General features: G+C 30.9%; 1 protein-coding gene across 1 annotated transcript in view; it reads right to left on the minus strand.

Moving 5' to 3' along the window:
* Positions 1–18927, minus strand: part of LOC130640768 (serine/threonine-protein kinase MRCK alpha-like) — a 29391-nt gene that overhangs the window by 6599 nt on the left and 3865 nt on the right. Inside the window, exons 3-31 of the mRNA XM_057447311.1 lie at positions 14766–14849; positions 14591–14686; positions 12964–13112; positions 12029–12122; positions 11638–11694; positions 11328–11471; positions 8600–8661; positions 8271–8371; positions 8024–8109; positions 7174–7253; positions 6749–6816; positions 6567–6650; positions 6191–6280; positions 5910–5993; positions 5319–5799; positions 5015–5099; positions 4356–4412; positions 4221–4264; positions 3957–4062; positions 3692–3816; positions 3240–3348; positions 2300–2448; positions 1898–1986; positions 1717–1793; positions 1345–1521; positions 1120–1222; positions 900–971; positions 760–827; positions 216–349 (exon numbers count right to left, since the gene is read on the minus strand). Coding sequence (XP_057303294.1) covers positions 216–349; positions 760–827; positions 900–971; positions 1120–1222; positions 1345–1521; positions 1717–1793; positions 1898–1986; positions 2300–2448; positions 3240–3348; positions 3692–3816; positions 3957–4062; positions 4221–4264; positions 4356–4412; positions 5015–5099; positions 5319–5799; positions 5910–5993; positions 6191–6280; positions 6567–6650; positions 6749–6816; positions 7174–7253; positions 8024–8109; positions 8271–8371; positions 8600–8661; positions 11328–11471; positions 11638–11694; positions 12029–12122; positions 12964–13112; positions 14591–14686; positions 14766–14849 — 3155 coding nt within the window. The remainder of the gene's footprint in view (positions 1–215; positions 350–759; positions 828–899; positions 972–1119; positions 1223–1344; positions 1522–1716; positions 1794–1897; positions 1987–2299; positions 2449–3239; positions 3349–3691; positions 3817–3956; positions 4063–4220; positions 4265–4355; positions 4413–5014; positions 5100–5318; positions 5800–5909; positions 5994–6190; positions 6281–6566; positions 6651–6748; positions 6817–7173; positions 7254–8023; positions 8110–8270; positions 8372–8599; positions 8662–11327; positions 11472–11637; positions 11695–12028; positions 12123–12963; positions 13113–14590; positions 14687–14765; positions 14850–18927) is intronic.

The following is an 18927-nucleotide window of genomic DNA, read 5'->3' on the forward strand; positions in this document are numbered from 1 at the left end:
GACAATGATTATATAAACAAAAAAAACAAGATAAATACAGATGTGGTAGAGTACAGTAACAAAAATGCTAGACCTAGTTAAGCAGGACAGTATAAACAATATAACAAACACACTTCGCCTAATACGAGAACATTAGACCGCCCAATAACAAGTAATAAAAGTGAGGGCACGTCTAGATATTCTGCAATGCTTAAAAAGGTTATAAAATCTTTTACTTCATGTCAATGACTTCAATGAGTTCATTTGTAGGTGTCTTTTCTCCAGATGTTTCATACAACAAAACCTTGAAGTCACACACTACAGCATACGCACGCATCCAACCACGTTTTACACCGCCTGGTTTAGGAATCTGTGTAGAAAATTTAACATTATTTAAGTGCATTCTCTCCCTGCGATGTTTAAAAAACATTTTTCTCCATAATTTTAAGGCTTATCATCTCTATTTTGGCACTTTTATTTTATAGCAAGACCTTGGTATCGGTAACTCAAATTTGCCGATAAGCAATATAACTGTTAGAGATCTCTAAAAACCATTGTAAAATTTGAAAGAGTTAATAAATTGAGTTTATCTAAAATATATCACAAAGAGAAAAAATGCCTGAGATTTCTAGCTTTTCAGGTGTTGGTCACCGAAGACTCAACTTTAACTTGATATTTACTTTATATTTTAACCACTATATTTTTCGAGTCTTAAAAACGTTCAAGCTCATATCATTAGTTAGAAAAAACATGATTGAATATGTTAATATGTGATCTTACCCTCACGAAACTTTCATGCGCTGTTCCAGTCCCCTTCTTTGGATCGATACCAAGTGGTCGATTAGTTACTAAAAAAACAACCGATAGGTAACAATGTGGAAAACACACGAGGATAAAAACAACACAGCTTCTAAACTTACACAGCTGTTGAGGAACAGGACATGACTTTGGTGCATCGTTTACACAGTGCATATGACAGTGATAGCTGCAAACTACAAATAGTATATTTAAATAAGTTAAAATTAAAAATTTGTTATATAAACAAAACTGCTGGGACGAATTAGTCATTGCCCGACATAGGCACTATAACAACCTGCTTAATGAGGAGCTAAACTTACTGTTTGAACTAAATAAAAATACCTTCGCAAACCATTCCTTGTCTGGTGTGACCAATCATTATGGACATGCAATTGTGACATTTTGTAGGAGCTGGGAAGTTTTTGGACATTAAACGGTGATTACTCTACAGAAATAGAAAGGCTGATATAACAGCCACTGTACAAACAGCCGAACACAACAGATATGCAAAAAAAAGTTACTTAGACTAGCATGGTGTAAAGAAACCACACCATAAATTTAACATACCTCTAGTTGCACTGCTGGTGTTGCAACTGGATGATCACGCTCAGATGGAGTTACACTCTCCGCAGCAGAGGGTGCAGCATTACTTGTAGTGCGTGGCGTGGATGATACCGATATGCTGTAACTATCAGCACGGGAGTTCATTTGTGGCATGTCTATATTAGTTTCCTCATCTTTCACCTGGAAAAAACGTGAAGCATGTTCTATTACCAATATCTTTCAACAGTAGACATTGATGTACATTAAACACGTAAATTTTTTGTTAAGCTAAAGAATCCAACAAATACAACTTTTCTTCAGGACACGTGTCGCCACATACATCATTTCGAAACATTTCATATTGTCCAAAATAACAATACATAAGCACAGAAATACCTCATCAAGATTTTCTGTTAAAGATATGTCAGAATTCATAAAGTTGAGAAAAGAGAAACTGAAATCTCCAGCTCCACCTGGGAAAAAACGAAAATATGGTTAGAGTGATCAACTAAAACACCAGAAAGAATAATAGTTTATTTATTTATTTAGTAACAAAAACAATGACATTCATTCACACCTCCAAGTTTCAGTTTCTCATTCTCTTTCTGAAGCTTTATGACTTCACTTTTTAATTTGCTCAACTGTTTATCACTTTCTTGGTTGCGTCTAAAAAGGGAAAGTAAGTCAAAGGTTAAGGACAGACTTCTTTTTCGTATTCATTTTAATTAGATTAGTTGTTGGAAACCATTACATCACTTTTGTCATGTTTGAGTGAAGAGGTTGTTTACACGTGTTTTACTACTGGAGTGAATGTTCAACATAAACAGTTTTACGTTATCAAGGGTTTAGCTTCCAGTACGTGTAAACAGCTCCTTGGTTAACCAATTAAAAAGTATGTATTTAACAAAATGTAACAAAATGTTTTCATTTTTTTAGAGCTATTTACTATCATCAATTTAAAAACAAATGTTTGTTGTACCTTTCAGATTGGTTAAATTGATTTTTAAGCTTGGCTAGTTCATCATTAAGATGTTGTTTTGCTTGCATCTCCATTTTGAGATTGGCTTGCAGTGATAACAATTCCTGCTTATCAAGTCGTTGTGATCTTCTGGTTTGCCAGTTTTTACCCTAACAAGATAAAAATCGATTTTACAGATATAGCAAAAGATATAGATAATGCAATCTTCGACAAAATGTAATGAAACAAGACAGTTCATTTTTAAGTTCGCCTACACAAGTGATTACATATGATGTTTCTATATTAGCGTACCACAATTTGAACTTGTCAAAGTTCACAGCAGACTAAGAATCTTTGGTAAATCCATACTGTTAAACCTGCTAATTGTTGCTGATGTCAGAACGACTAATTTTTCCAAATTTTGGGGACCTTCATGGGCCCCCACTGGGATTATTTTATTGTGCAGGAAAACGCCACTTTTAAATTTTAGACGCTGTCCGCTGTCTGCTTGGCCTACGCGTGTGTAAAAGTGGCTATTTAATTTTGCTTCCTGCTGATGCAAAGTATTAAACACTTGACCCCTTTGGCCATGTTTGCGACATGACAAAAAATACTGTCTTTGTTCCAATAAATTTATCCCAGATAGTGAGCCTGAAGACTTTTTATTTTAAGTCCACAGTAAAGTCTTTCCAGATGTGTGTATTATTTTAGGAGAAATAAACTCAAAAATGCTCATAAACAGAATTTACAAAACACAGAATATATAATATATATATACGTACAAAGCTATTACACATGTGTAAAAAGTTAATAGGACTCACACAACCCAAATGTGAAAATTTCATGTACACAGAAAGCTTTTTCGTTGCAGTTTATTGTCAGTAAATATCATTTTCGTTCTGTGTAAAGACTACCAAGCCCTAATTATCTTAATCGTAGTCAACTTTAACAGTACACTTACAGCTCCAGCACCACCAGCCAGACCTGATACTTTTAAACCTTCTAACTCTTCCGACATCTTTGTAGCAAGAGCCTGAAGATACCCTCTTGCATCTTTTTCATCACTCACCCTTTATAAAGTAAAGTCACGATAGCTTTAGACACAAATTAACTACAAGAAGTAAGCAACAAGTTTTTCAGCTTATATTTTTCTACATGCAAAATTTCACAGTAGGTAAACAGTCTTGTCCATGGCACTTAGAGTTTAAGTCATTGTGTGAAAAGCATCATGGATCATAGAATAAAAAAATACAGAAAAAATGCTAAAAGTTGCACAGAGAATAAGGTTTTAAAATTAAGTTTTTTTTTAATCGCAATTTGAGTTAACATATATGTCAGCATTAAATTCCCACTAGATTTGTTCTTGCTACTAATTTTTTTAAACTCGTTAAGGTATTGTAAGGAAAGACTTACCACTGAATTATCTCAGTTATTTGTTCCTCCCAATGACTGACAGTCTCTCTTTTTTCTGCTCCTTGTCGTATCTCATCATCCAACCTTTTCTGATTTTCGTTGCTTTTCTCCAATTGTGCAGTAAGCTAAAACATTAAAAATATATAAAGAATTACGTAACTGTTCTACCATTATGAATCACAAAGTTGTTGGAAAGACAATTAACCGACTGCTTAGACTTATGTTACATTCTATGGCTTAAAGTTGGAAATATCCAGAAACATACTTTTTCGATTTCAGCGCTCAGCTTATTATTTTCTTTCTGGAGTTCATTTTTATTACGTAAAGTAGCATTTTTAAAATCAGCAAACACAGCATTTTCTTGGTCAGCACTAAGAACAACATAAACAAATATTAACAGAAGTTTATAAAATGTTTTTTAGTGAGAGGTTAAAAAAGGGAAGATATATTTAGTAAGTAAGTAAATTCAAAAAATTGACTTGAGTTGCATCAAATGAATTTAGATCAAAATCTGGAAAAATTGACATACACATCTCTACTTTTCCTATCCAATTTTTCTTTGAAAGTTTTAATCTAAAAGTAGAAATATAAATGAATATAATCAAAAAATACACAGGTCTACAAATATAGACAACTTTTTATGCTAAAAACAAAGAGAATGTACCTCTTGTTCTAATGAACTATTCATTTGTTCAGTTTCGGCAACTTTTTCCTTCAACATCTAAAATTGCAGTAGAATTTTTTTTTTATTTACCGACTGGTGACCTTGTGGTAGAGCATTCATCTCCATTGTGGAAGGTTGAGGATTCAATCACCCGAGTCAATTTAATTCATACCTGCTTATATGTCAGGCAGAGCTTTCTATATCTCAAACAGAAGCTTTAAATGCACTAGGACACCCCTTTTCCCAGACCCTCATTGATTAAATTAGTAGTACAGTAATTAGTACAGTACCAACTTGATAAATAGTAGCCTGGGTATGAGAAACTTAGGGAAAACTTTTGCGATTTCTTTCTTGTTCCGCGCTGATTTTTAGGTCTACAAAAACATTCTGCTTTTCAACATCATTTTTTTTTGCATTGTCGCATCATGTAACATGCACTTATAATATATTTTGTTAAAAAAATCATCATTTTTTTTTGCATTGTCGCATCATGCAACATGCACTTATAATATATTTTGTTAAAAAAATAACAACATTCTTTAACAAAATTTTGGCTACAGAAACACGCATGGAACTTTGCAAAGTGTGACCGTTTTTTCCTTGTGTGCTGACGCCTGATACTATATATACTACGTATAAAAAGAGACCAAGAGACGAACCTTCACTTCAACAGAAGTTTTCTTCTTTTCCTGACTAAGCATGTCTTCATGTGCAGTTTTCATTTTCTCAATTTCAGATTTTAGCCTATAGTAAAGTAGTTATAAACAGTAAATTCTTAGAAAGCGATTTTCTTGCTGGAGATTCAGTTAGTTAGAGACAAGAGTGAGGGATGGTTTTTCAGCTTAGAGAAGGATTAAACTTTAAGCACTGGGCTTCACATTATACATAATGCTAAAATAAATAAATAAATGAATAAATAAAAAATAATTAAAATGAATAAAATAGGTACGAAACAAATTATACTTAGATATTTCTTGATCCTGTCCTTTTCCAGAGACTCCAGAATATTTTTTACTTTTAACTGAATCAATTTCTTCTTCCAATTGTTGACAATACAAATCTGCTTTTGCACGCAACTTGGACTCCCTGTGTACATCGGCTTGTAGTTCTTCAACTTGTGTGATTAGTTCCCGTTTCTTTTTTTCTGATGTACGTAAGTCCTGTCTATGTTGATCTAGTTTGTTCATAACATTCTCTATCTCCTCCTCCTTCTCTCGAACCAGACGGGAAAGTTTCATTTTTTGAGATCGTACTTCAGCTAGCTTATCATTCAAGTCACTAAACTCTTCCATTGCAAGTTTTTTTTGACCTTGAGTTTCTCTGAAATCTTTTTGGGTGTTGGAAAGCTTTTCCTTCAACTCCTTTACTTCTTTTTCAGCATACTCACGATCTTGAGTAAGGCTTCTTTTGCTTCGCTCTAGTTCTTTGACTTTTGTAGTTAGTTCTAATACAAAACCAAAGATTAATTTTGGTAGGATCGCATAAAAATGTAAAAGTGTGAAGCTCTCATTTTTTATCTAGCAAGCACAGTTTTTACAACCATACTATACATACCATCTCTTTGATTCTCAATGTTCTTCTTCGCAATGTCTAAGTCACGGTTTGCCTTTTCTATCGCTCTCATTGATTGTTCTAAATCTAAAATGAAGTTTTGAGAACGTTAAAGAAATTATTATTAAGTTGCATTAACCAATAATAAATTTAGATCTGATTGCTATACGTATTCCTGTGAGCCAAAATGGTAGCTGCAAGTAGTGACAGACAAATTCTGGTGGATTTCTCCACAGGCTAACAACTAGTCATCAAAAGCACACAATAATGAAGGACTATTGTACCTGTTACTTTCTTTCTTGCTGCCACAAGCTCAGCTGAACCCGTTTTGCTTCCTTCATTCATTGAATTTTTCGTTTTTTGTTTTAGGCTATCTAAATTAAAGAAGTTAAGAAATTGTTAAGAACTAGATGGTGACAGAAAGAAAAATTAGCTGGGGAAACCTTCTAGACTAGAAAAAAGACTGATTTTAATGGCTATAGATAAATTTATTGAAAAATAGGCATGGGCAAATGGACAAATCTATATAGGGTTAGCCTACCCAAGGGTTATTTTTATATGATTGATCACCTGTGTCATCTTTGATGCTATATGTGTCTACAGCAGCATAATAACAATAACAAAAAATAAAAATAAATAAACAATAAACAGTATACAAACCTTCTAATTTCTTCTGTAATTCTGATTTTTCCTTTCGTAGTGTAATAATTTTCTTCTCTAAAACACCAACATCTGCATTGGATTCTAAAACATATTTTATGTCTCTTCATTAAAACAATCTGAAGCTATGGAATGATAAAATAAGAACAATAAAAAAAAGAAACAACAAAACAACTATATACCTTTTTTGGGACCACCATCTGTTTCATCCTTTCTCATTATTGGAAATTCTGATGAGTCTGCAATTGGACTGAAAAGATAAATATTAAAATCATTACCTACTTTCTTACAAACCCATGTTAAAAAAGTCAGTAGCTTCAGGTTAATAGTACACCAGGTAATGACAAATTAATTTCCCTTGAGATGTCAAGACCATGGATCGACCTTTCTTTAATTTCCCATGTGGAACATGTATGCCTTACATTAACATTTAAGGTTAATGATGTAATATTTAAATTAAAACCTAAGTATCACTTTAGGTAAACCTCAACATAATTTCACACAATAAAATTTGATAGTATTATCACATACAACAGTTATTAGAGAATTGTGATAGTGAAAACAATAAGTTTTAAGTATTTAAAACACAAGCTTAGTTTAACATTACCTGTCCTTTGTGAAAGTAAATCCTATGAAGGGGAGGTGATGGCCAGTAAACGCTTGATGAGTGGGTGGAGGCGCAAATTCCTACAAAGTAACATGAAAATGGAAAACAATTTATATAGAATTAATTTCCTGGTGTAGAATAAAATTAGTTGTCCAAGAAAATTACACCTAGTTGCAAGGATGATGAACATAACAAATAGAAAGGAAAGTATAATAAGAAATAACTGAAAATTGTCTAAGAACAGCCGTGTTTTTATAGTAGCATTGTATCATTATTTGTGACTTTCCACAATAGAAAATTATTTGGAGAGAAAAAAGGTTTTGTAATTGCAAACTTGAGATTTTTTAATTGAAACTCTGTCTACAGGAGCTTTACCCAAAATAGGACATGTAAAGAGTTGAAAATTGAACAGTGAAATGTAACAAGACACTGATGCAGATTTTTTAAGTATCCTTTACTACATGTGGGGGTCACATTAGGTGCCTGCTTAAGCTATAAATCCATGCTTTCAGTACAATAGAAGTTTCTTTTTCTCAAAAAAAATAAAAAATGCCGATGATAAGTGAAGACAAATTTCTTCATTACAAAAATATTTTAAACATGAACAACCGATGTAAAAAAAAAAAACATCAAACTTAAAAATATAGAGCATATGACTGACAATGCTTTAGCATCAAAATGAAATGATTATGGGTGAGATAATAAGTGATTTTTTCAGTGACGTTGCCACTATGATACAATTCTAATTAGTCAAACACTTTTAGCAAAACTTCTTTTTAATAACAAGAATCATTTTTGTGGTCAAAATGAATTATTATACATTTAGTATCACGTCATGATAAAGACATACTTGTGACTTGGCTTCCATAAGATCATCTACGTCAAAGTTCGAGACATCAGTGGGTCCATCTAACTCTGGAACATATGGTGGAGTGCCTAAAATAAAAATTTGGAACAACATGATTTTACGAAAAACACATGTTAGGATGTAAACAATTGAACTTTCGTGTATTAATAAGCATGAAATAAAAACAGTAATGGACTTTTCCATAACTAAATATAATAACAATAACACAACACAACACTAAAAAACTTACAGTCAAAAATGTTTTCCCAGTCTAAGTGCTCAAAGAATGGATGAGATTTGAAGTCATGGATTCCATTTCTTCCCAATCGGATAGAAGAATCGCACACAAGTCTGAACAGTAAGTATAAATATAATTTTCTAAACTAACCTACAACTAAAAAAATACATAACTCAGAACAACACCAAAAGAACAAGAATATATTTTCTGTTGTCGAAAATGCTAATGAAAATTGAACAACAAAACTATGTATTCTAAAATGATCCCCAACAACTCTATCTCTAATTGCGTAAGAAATAATTGCCCAAAAAAAGATAAGATGCAAATCAAAAAAAACATACTTCGACATTAAATCCTTGCAATGATCAGACACCTCGTAGTCATCAGGAAAAATAAATTTACTCTAAATAAAATATCCAGTGAGATATATTGCATTCCAGTTTGTGAAATCTCGATTACATAACACAACAATAAATATCAGGTATGAACTTTCTCTTTATGTAAACTCCAAGGTGAAAGTGTGGAGAGTCAATGAGTTAATTTATCTACAAAATGGTAAACTTAATCATTTTATTGCACCACATGTTCCATTTTTTTACAAAACGTGGTGAATGTAACCTCCCTGTGGTTTTGTATATTTGCTATACTCAATACTGTGTTAATATCAAGAATACTTTCTTCATTATAGCCTGTATCAATAATCTACTTTTTCTTATTCACACTCGTAACACAAATGTGGAAATTGTTCATAAGCCAAGATTATCTAAGTAAACCTACATCACTACAGCTCAGAACAATACCTTTCTTCTTAATTAGGTGATTGATGCAAGATCAGTAATGATAAGATTGTGTTAAATGAAGATTATAAAAGCTCGCTAATTTATCTCTATAGCATTTACTATAAAGTAGTTTATTTAAATTTCATTAAAAGACATGAAATTAATTTAACCACAGGCTTGAAAATATATGCTTTACCAAATTGAGGAAATAAACTATCTAACAATGCAATTATCTTAATACTTAAAAGTAAGAAGTGACATCAACTTTAACCATATATAAAATATCCCACTTTTTTCTCATATATGTTTTGTTGTGACATAATACACGCTTATATGTCTATCAGTGAATTTTAACTTTATGCATATAATGGAATGCAGCCTAGAAATGATGCTTTTATTGTATTAATAGATGACAACAGATTCTTCCCTAAAGTATAACAGCAAGAAAAGAGCACGCCAAATCATAAGTAAACAAGAATTGTAAAAGCAGTTATTGGATAAACTAATGATTTTCTCAAAAATCTTCATGGCCTGTAGTGATATTTTTTTCTAAATAATGTATCTTTATGTTTGAAATATGTCATTTTTTAACCGTTTCTCTTTTGTAATTTTCTGCCTTACCAAGCATGATGGGTAAAATTTTTAAGTTGCACTTAGAATAATCATCCAATTTAAAATCTGCATTATTTTATATAGTTTTATATTTATAAAGAAATGTACTTCCCAGATGAGCTATGTTTAATTGTGCGTTTAATTTAGTAGCAAAGTTAGATACCATAGTAACCCTAAGCTTATTTCAATTTAGCTAAAAGCCATATGTGTAAACACAACATATTAAAAAGAAGCAAACCAACAAACAAACAAACAAACAAAAAAAGTAAATTAAAACGATCAAACAAACATATTGATATCCAAATAAGTCTTAGGTTTGGTGAAAAACATTGTGTATACAGACATGTTTAACGTAAAAGATAAGAAAATAAAACATTCTTGAAATACGCATTTATGCAAAAAAAAAAAAAAAATTTAAGTGACTAAAATCAGTTAAGTAAGCTCTCAATTATTGATGTTACTCTCCATCCTTACACATCCCAAATGACAGCGTGTAATAAATAGACCCCTTGAAAGGCTGGGAACATGGAATCATATGCACTTGACAACTATCAGACAACTTGTTTATAAACATTTACTTTTTCATGATGAATTTCCTACTTTTTTGTTCTTCTAATAAAAGAAATATTATCTTTCAGTATTTTTAGTATATATGCTTATTTACAGAAAATAATATTTGTATCATTAAAATATAAATTTTGAGGAGCTGTATTCTGTAAAAAATACTATAGTACTAACTTTAAGAAGGTAATTAATAAAAAAAAAACTTTTAAGACATTGTTGTTGCTTCGACTAGCTTATGTGCAATGGTCTTGTGTTTCATGCTAAATTTAGAGGAATATAGCAAGGTAGCTTAAAAGTTTTAAGTTTATTTCGTTAGAAAGTTCGACTTAATAGTAAGGTAAGTGTTTATATCCCATAAATTATGGATGCATAATAATGTAGGGAACTTTCAGTAATTTTCAGTTATAGAACTGACACTTGGATGTCCAGTGTGATATTTAAAAAGATTTTAGATGTTGTTTTTGTCCTTGGTGCTCATAAAGCTTTTCACCACCATTAGCTCAACTTTTGTGCAATCAACAGCCTGTTTTATAGTACATGTCAGCGTTCGAATTAGAAATATAACTTCAGTTCACAAAGATTTCCTGATTGTAGGAAAGAAAATCTTTTGTAGATGTAATCTGGTAGCATTATAGGCCTCTTTCCATCAGTCACTCATTAATGGTTATTTTATTGCAACAATAATTGTAAAAATAGGTGATACAAACGATTGCTGAAAAAACAGGCTTTACAATTTTGCTATTTTCTTCGTACAATGATTCGCAAAGATGACATTTCAATTCACAAATTGCAAATTGTGAACTGCTAATTCGAACCCAAATGAAACAAATTTTTTTTTAGTAATAACTTTCCTGCAAAGAATAATTTCTATGAGATAAATGCATTTTACCAAAAATTTGCATTAGTGGCAAAAATTGGCTTCCACAAGGATTGGATGTTGTTCTTTCTTTTCCATGGCTCATTCTATTGCTTGCAATTTAAATGAATAGATACAAGCATATCTGACACACATACATAATTTGATTATTGCCTATTGAAAAACTCAATATCTTAAGTCCACAAGGCTGTCAATAAATTGTTTTAATTACACAAAAAACTAAATAATGGACCACACCTTATGGTCCATAATTTTTCCATAAGTTTCAACCAATGATTCAGCATAGAATGGTGTTTCACCATATATCATTTCATAGCAGCAGATTCCTAATGACCACCAGTCACATTCTTTCCCGTATTCTCCTTTCCCTGCTTCCATCGCCTAAAATCACAACATATATGGATGTAACAACAAATGCTTTGTTTTTATTGATCTAAGGGTTGTCTTACACATTCAAGCAACATTGCTCTATAAGGGTTTTTTTAATTTTTTTAGCAATTTCTAGGTGCAAAACAAAAGCAACGATGAAAAAAATAACAAAATTTACCTGTAGTATTTCAGGACTTATGTAATCTGGTGTACCCACAGCAACAGAACATTTGACCTTCAAATGAAATGTATTCGTCACAAAATTACATCTAAAAACACTGGTTTACAAAAGGGTGACAAGTCCACTGACAAAAATTTACTACTGCCCAACAACATAAAATATAAAGTGTTTTTTTTTTTTCAAAACTATTTGGTGCTTCTTTAGGATCTCTTCATATCAATAATTCCAAATTTTTAATTTTTTTTTTATATTAGATTTTTCTTCTGGTTGAAACAACATGCACACGCTCAATTAAAAAACCAATAAATTTTATCAATCAAAAAACTTGTACTTTAAATTCCACCAAATTGAACCTGTATGCACAATTAAAAAACAGTTTTATGCTTACATAACCGTCTTTTCCAATTTTCAGACATGATCCAAAATCAGCTAAGCGAATATGACCAGTTACATCAATTAATACATTGTCTGGCTTTATGTCCCTGTAAATAAAATTTAAATGCAATTTTATAAACACATATTAATCCAGACGTTGAAGAAATTAAAAGCAATTGCTGTTTTGTTATCTGCAACTGCTAAGAGCCAACATAAATTAGAACAGCTGGACTGGAAAAAGTATATGGTTTATGTGCACAAAGTAATTATTAGCAGGTAAAAACAGTGGGACAACACTGATAAAACCCATTTATGACTTGTTTAACTGAATGATCTTGTTTGTTTATTTATTTTAAAAGTCAATAATTAAATTTTACATAGTTAGATAAACTAAATTAAACTCACAAAATAATGCCATTCTAAGACACCTTGGTTTACCTACAGCATAATATATACCCCTAAAAGTCCCCTGAATAGAGGTTGGCGGAACATATTTTATATGAAAGATCTAAATAGATTTGTGTTCCATAACGATTTTACCAAAGTAAAATTTTTTATCTCACAAGGTTTCTCTTCCTTTGTACAAAGAAGGTATATAACTCATTACTATTGTAACCATTCCGAATTATCAATGATTTGACACAAATTAGTATTTTATCAAGACACAAAACAGCATTTAAAGCAGTGCCGAATTTGTGTTGAGTTTGTGTCAAATTTTACAAATTATTCACAATAAATTGCAAGTTTTTGGTGTGTCTAATTTAATTCAATGATTCAAGAAATAATAGAGAGGCCAGAAAACAGGTGTATAGAGTTATGCTACCCTTTTTATTATGTCATACTGTTCAAGCTCTTAAATGGTTTAAATGAAAAATGTGTTAGCTGGACACTGGTTTAATTGTTACAAAATTGACTTCATTATAAACACTACCAAAAACTTTTACCCACCTGTGCACATAATTTAATTCATGAATTGAATTTATAGCCAGTATGATTTCCGCCACGTAGAATTTTAACATCTTTTCAGGTATATGGTCTTCATATTTACTTAGCAATGTTAACAAGTCACCACCACTATAGTAATCCATAACAAAGTACTATAAGAAAAGAAAAAGGTAGAAGCCACATTTAATGTTAAATAGATCTTTTCACTGACTAGTACAGTAAAAAGACATTATTTGCTATGACTTTGGCGAAAGAATAAAACAAGGCGTTATTTTAAGTGCATATTGGTTCTGTCAATTTTTTTCTGAATTTTGTATAGGCTTTTTCTTTGTTTTCACTACTTTTACCTATTTTTCAAACTTAGTAAAATTTTTTTAGATATTTAGTGTATATTGAATTATCTTGAATTTAAGCCAATCTTTACCAATTTCCACAAATTTTTGCCCATTTCATCAACAAAAATACTGGCAACAACAATCTGTCAGACTAAGTTGTTACTTTTTAGGGTCTAGACAACATCCCAAACATTTTTTGAGAGGCGTGCGATCAATCACACGTGCAAATGTTTTTTTCTTTACATCTGCGATAGCTTCCTGAAATTATCGAAATTACGAAAAATATAAAGTCAGAACGATTTAAAAAAGGCTTTGGAACACTTATCATTAACTTTAATTTTTTCATAAAAAAATAAGTGGAAGTAATGTAGAGGACAAAGTTACATGTGTCTTATTAATTGTATTTTTTTATTTATTTTTTTATTTTTGGGGGCCCTTTTGTTAGAAAGTAGCTCAAACTTAATTGTAACATTTTTTGCTCTTTTTAACAGCATTTATCAATTTAGTCCTGGTCACTATAGCTTGTCAAATACATGTCAATAAAACCTACAAATAATAACTGCCATAATGCCCGGAAGCAAATCATTTTAATATGCTCAATGTGATTGAAAAGATATAGGAAAATTGATTTCCAGAATCATCTTTAAAAAAAAATAAAGTCATTTGTTAGGGAAATACAGCAAATAATATTTATGTCCTGTTCGGTAGTGATTTTATAATTTAGGATTTAAATATTTATAATCGTCTTTCAAAGAAATAAAGATAAAAAAATAACTTAAACAAAATAAGTAAAAAAATCAAAAAAATTCTTTAATAGCAACGGAATATTATTTTAGTAAGAAATTTCATGATCTATCCTTAGCATTAAAATTTTCTTCAACTTTCTGTAATTTAATTAAATATTGCTTATCCCAGAAGTAGTTACAAAGTTTAATTAATGAGTTTACTCACAATTTTTCATACTATGGGTTTAAATTTCCGGCTGTGAGCTTTGTTGTTACTTGTTCTTCGCATGTTCCCCATGCCAAAACAATGTGCTGTGTAGGGGGGAAAGGAATTTTGTTCTTACTTTTGCTTCTTAAAAATTTATTTTGCCTCGCATGCGCGGAATTATTGACACGTGCGATTCGTTGCACGCCTACCTAAAATCTTACGAAATGGCCTGACATTTGTGGTGAGTTTTATATCTATTAAACACCAACATCAGGGGGTCAGCCACTTCTCTGCCTTGAGCCATCAAAAGAAAATACAGTTATCTCCCCCCCCCGAAAAAAAAAAATAATAAAAATATTTACCAAGTTACTTTCATCCTGGAAAGCATAATGCAGCTTTGTTACCCATCTGTTATCACCAAATACTAAAACATCACGCTCCTCCCGAAAACAAGCTGTCTAAATTTAAGCATAGAGGTTTAGAGGAAAAATTATGCATATAAAAAAATTAAAGTAATAATATGCAATCAATGCAAACCTCTGCTCTTTTTAACATCTCCCACTTATTCAGTGTTTTCATGGCATAAATCTGACTTGTGGATTTCATTTGAACAACGGCAACCTAAATAATTCAAAAGTCCTAATGGTAATATATAGCGTAACGGTACAGTCAACCATTATACATAACAGAACTACATTGAAAACAAAAAATTAAAAGTGAAATATTATTTCGTAATAGTTAAAACTTGCTATCATTGAAACTTTTGTCGTATGAAACATTTATTTTGTTGATTACACTACATAACACCAATTTAGGACACATAAAAATATTATTTTTAATTTAAAAATTTTTAATTCAAAAATTGACAGTTTTGTCAAAATAACCACATATAAATCAGTAGTTTCTGCAACGCATTTTTGACCTACCATAATCATAAAAATGATTTTTATTTATACAATATTAATACCCCCGTTTTACTAACTTATCACGACACGAACCTTATTCGATCCTTCGATCACGCATTTCAATGGTCCTCCATCATGGAGAATATTTCAACGTTACATAAAATTTGTTTGTATTTGTGCGCAAAAAACTGCATGCGGAGGAAATATATTGCTGAACTGTGAAATAAAAATAAATTGGCTTGTAAAGTAAGAAAGATTTTTTACTGAAGCAAATGATAAATTTTTTTGACGAAAAAAATGTAAAAAAAGCGATTAAATATATTTTTTATTTTCTTAAAAAGAAAATGTTTTGCCAAAAACGTTGCTTTGAGTCAGTAAAAGACACCTCGTCACTTTGCATCATTATTAATTTCTCCCTTGTGAGACACAAGAGGTTTGAAGTCGTATTATGGCTGTAGCTTTATAAGTCTTTCTCATGAAGAGAATTATCTGATTCTAAGTTTTCTAAGTTATAATCTTCATTATTACAAGACGTTTTATCAACGAACAATGTAAACAATAAGTAAACAAACTTTTAGAAGGTGTGCTGCTGAGCTTACGGACTTTCTGCACGATGTGACATATCCTTATTTTTTCGGACCTAGTCCTCCTGACTGTATGCGACCTTGCAAATTTATTCGAAATTGAAGATGTTTACATAAAGATGTTTATATAAAGGTTTTTTAACGATTGTAAAAGGTTTATTTTGTCATATTTATGTATTGTCTTTAAAATAACATTTTTTTAAATATTTTTTTTCACTCGAGTGTCCCTTTAATTTCTGCAAAATATCAGGGGTTGTTTGCAAACTAATAAAGTTTGAACATGAAATTTTATTCTGTCATATTCCTTTTTTTTCACTGATTGTGCATAAAATATTACTAAGAATGTTTTAACAGAAGTATTAAAAATATTGAAATCTTAAGTGGGTATTCAATATTTAATGTTTAAATATTAAATGTTTCAATATTTTTAGGAAAATAATTTCCGGCAAATCCATCGAATTTGTTTCACCTCAGAAATTAATTCTGCAAAAAATGGTGATATTTTGGAATTATGAAATCCTTCCCCTGTGAAAATCTTAGGCAATAAAGTAATGGTTTTTATCATGCCATAAACTGCTTCTTTTCAATGAAAAGATTGCTATAACAATATACTAAAACAAATATACGCCCCATAAAAACTATTTAATCATTTACAAGCATTGGAATTTAAAATTTAGATCTTTCAGAATTTAATTAACATTAAAAGCTTATTGTACAAAAGTGAAAGTAATAAGTATTTTTTTAAATCTGATTAGTGTTGTTGGCAGTATTTTATTTTAGCATAATCAAACCAATCAAAATTATTTAAATTTTTGTCATTGTTCTTTTTAAAAGAGACACCATGGGTGATTGTTTCTAAACTTATTAAAATAACAACTTCTAAAGATTAAAAATTTGATCTTACAACTGTCATATCAGTCCTATTTAAAAGCAAGGCTAAAATAAAGGCTACCATTTTCTATTGAAAAATAAAGTTAAGGGACATTATACTCAGCCTCCAAATAAATCAAGTTTAAATATTAGAAACTGTATTACCCCACATGGTCCCAATTGTGCACACAGTCTTTTTTTACCAATGCAAAAAATATGGAGGAGTTCTTTATAAAAATCAAAGAACCAATAAGAAACAAAACTTTTTTCAATCCATAAATTTAAATTTTTTTTATTGTAAATCATTTAAAAAAATAGTGGAAAAACTATTGCAAATCGACAATAAGATTGTACTGCAGGTTAAATTCTGATTACGCTTACTTTAATCAGGAGTAAAAGCACATTGCTTACAACTGTGGTACAGCATTAAGACTTTTAACATTATTATTATTAGAAAATGGTTAACATATAGATCAGTCTGAGTAACCATTATGATGTCAGCAGTATGAAATAGTTAAGTCCTATAACTTCTGTAAAAATTGAAATAAGAACTGGAAACTTAAAAATTTGTCATTATCATCACAGTTTCAGAGATTGTAAATTTAGCCATTTTTTGAGATGAAAATAAACTGTTTTTCATATTAATTTTGACATAGATACATGTGTAGAAAACATCAAAGACAATTCTCACAATTAAAATACCGTATTTTCCGGTATATAACCCGCACATCGTATAACCCGCAGCTCAGCTTTTTTAGGGAGTTACAAACCAGATGTTGTCAGATAGCCTGCACCTTCGTATAACCTGCATAAAATTTCAATCATTGAGTTTTACTAACCCACACCTTTGTATAACCCGCATCGTGTTAGGAAAAAAATTCAGCATAGTTTTACTCCAAATCATTTTATAAACATGTGCGTGTGGTTGCTTTTATCGTTTGTTTTTTAGTTCTGGGTCATTATTTTTTTTCCATGCTGGAGACAAGTGGGAGACGTTTAAACTCGTGAACCCCAAACACAAGAACCGAGTGTCTGAACTAGCGACTCTCTAAATCTTAACTTCCTTGTCCCTGATTACGGAAATAATAATAAACAACATAATAATTATCACAGATTGTCTGTAACAGCGATGTACCAAAATTACTTGTTTCATTCTGCGCAATTTATCAGGTTGTTAGTATTACAAATAAATAAAAAACAACACACAGAAGATTCTGTTAAAAAAAGGAAACCTTAACTTGTTTGCACCAGTAAATGTTTAAACTTTAAATTTCACAATAAATAACAGAAAAAATAAAACTTATCATATAACCCGCACTACCAGTGGAAGTCATAAAAATCAACATATATCGGAAAAAACGGTAAGTCAGACAGATAAAACGTTTCCTAAGCCCAAAGAATTTGGTCTTAGGCCCAAGCCAAGGACTAATTGCTTCATCCAGTTTAGAGAAATTAGAAATGCGTAAGAAATTAGGAATGCGTAAGAAATTATTAAATTATTCCCAATAGACAAAATGCAATTTTTTTACATCAATGGTGCAAAATCTAAACATGCCACATTGGATGAAGGGTCTGGCTCCATAGTATTTATAATCATGGTTGCTTATATTAATCACAACATGAAATATTCCTTGTTATCCAGCTTTGCAGATGACACACAAATCATGGGCACCTTTAAAATCCAAAGTGATTTAAAAATAATACATTAGTGGACAGATAATAACAACATGAAACTAAATGGGTGTAAGTTTGAGCTTCTAAGTTATGGAAAGACAGAGTCTTTGAAACCATTATCTGTATATTTAAGCAACATTTCAAAAAAGATTAACACAAAAAAACAATGGAAGAGCTTGAGTATTATAATGTCAAATGATTGCAAATTTAACCTTCACATCTCTAACCTTATATCAAAGGCAAATAGTATAACTGGATGGATACCACAAACATTTGAGACCAGAGAAAAAAACCTGTAATGCTGTTCCTCTGGAAATCACATTAGAAATTCCTAACTAGATTTTTGTTCCCAGTTATGGTCTCCACTACTAAACTGACACATAAAGGACAGATAAATGGTCCAATAAACGTCACCAGGAAAATCACTGGAATTCGAGGTTTTTCTTACTGAAATTTACTAAAACAAACAAAACTGTATTATTTGGAAAGAGAAGAAGAGAACGTTAAACAATAATCTGAAAAATAAAGATAGTACCAAACTTTGGTCAGGAAACTGTGATTGGAGGGATCATATGAAACATGTGATTCGACTTGGTTTCATTTGACATAGTTTGATTGAAAATGTGTTGTTCCTGTTGTGAAGAAAAGGCTATTTTATAAGATTCT

The sequence above is a fragment of the Hydractinia symbiolongicarpus genome, chromosome 4 (genome assembly GCF_029227915.1).
Source record: "Hydractinia symbiolongicarpus strain clone_291-10 chromosome 4, HSymV2.1, whole genome shotgun sequence".
Classification (NCBI taxonomy): Eukaryota; Metazoa; Cnidaria; class Hydrozoa; order Anthoathecata; family Hydractiniidae; genus Hydractinia; species Hydractinia symbiolongicarpus.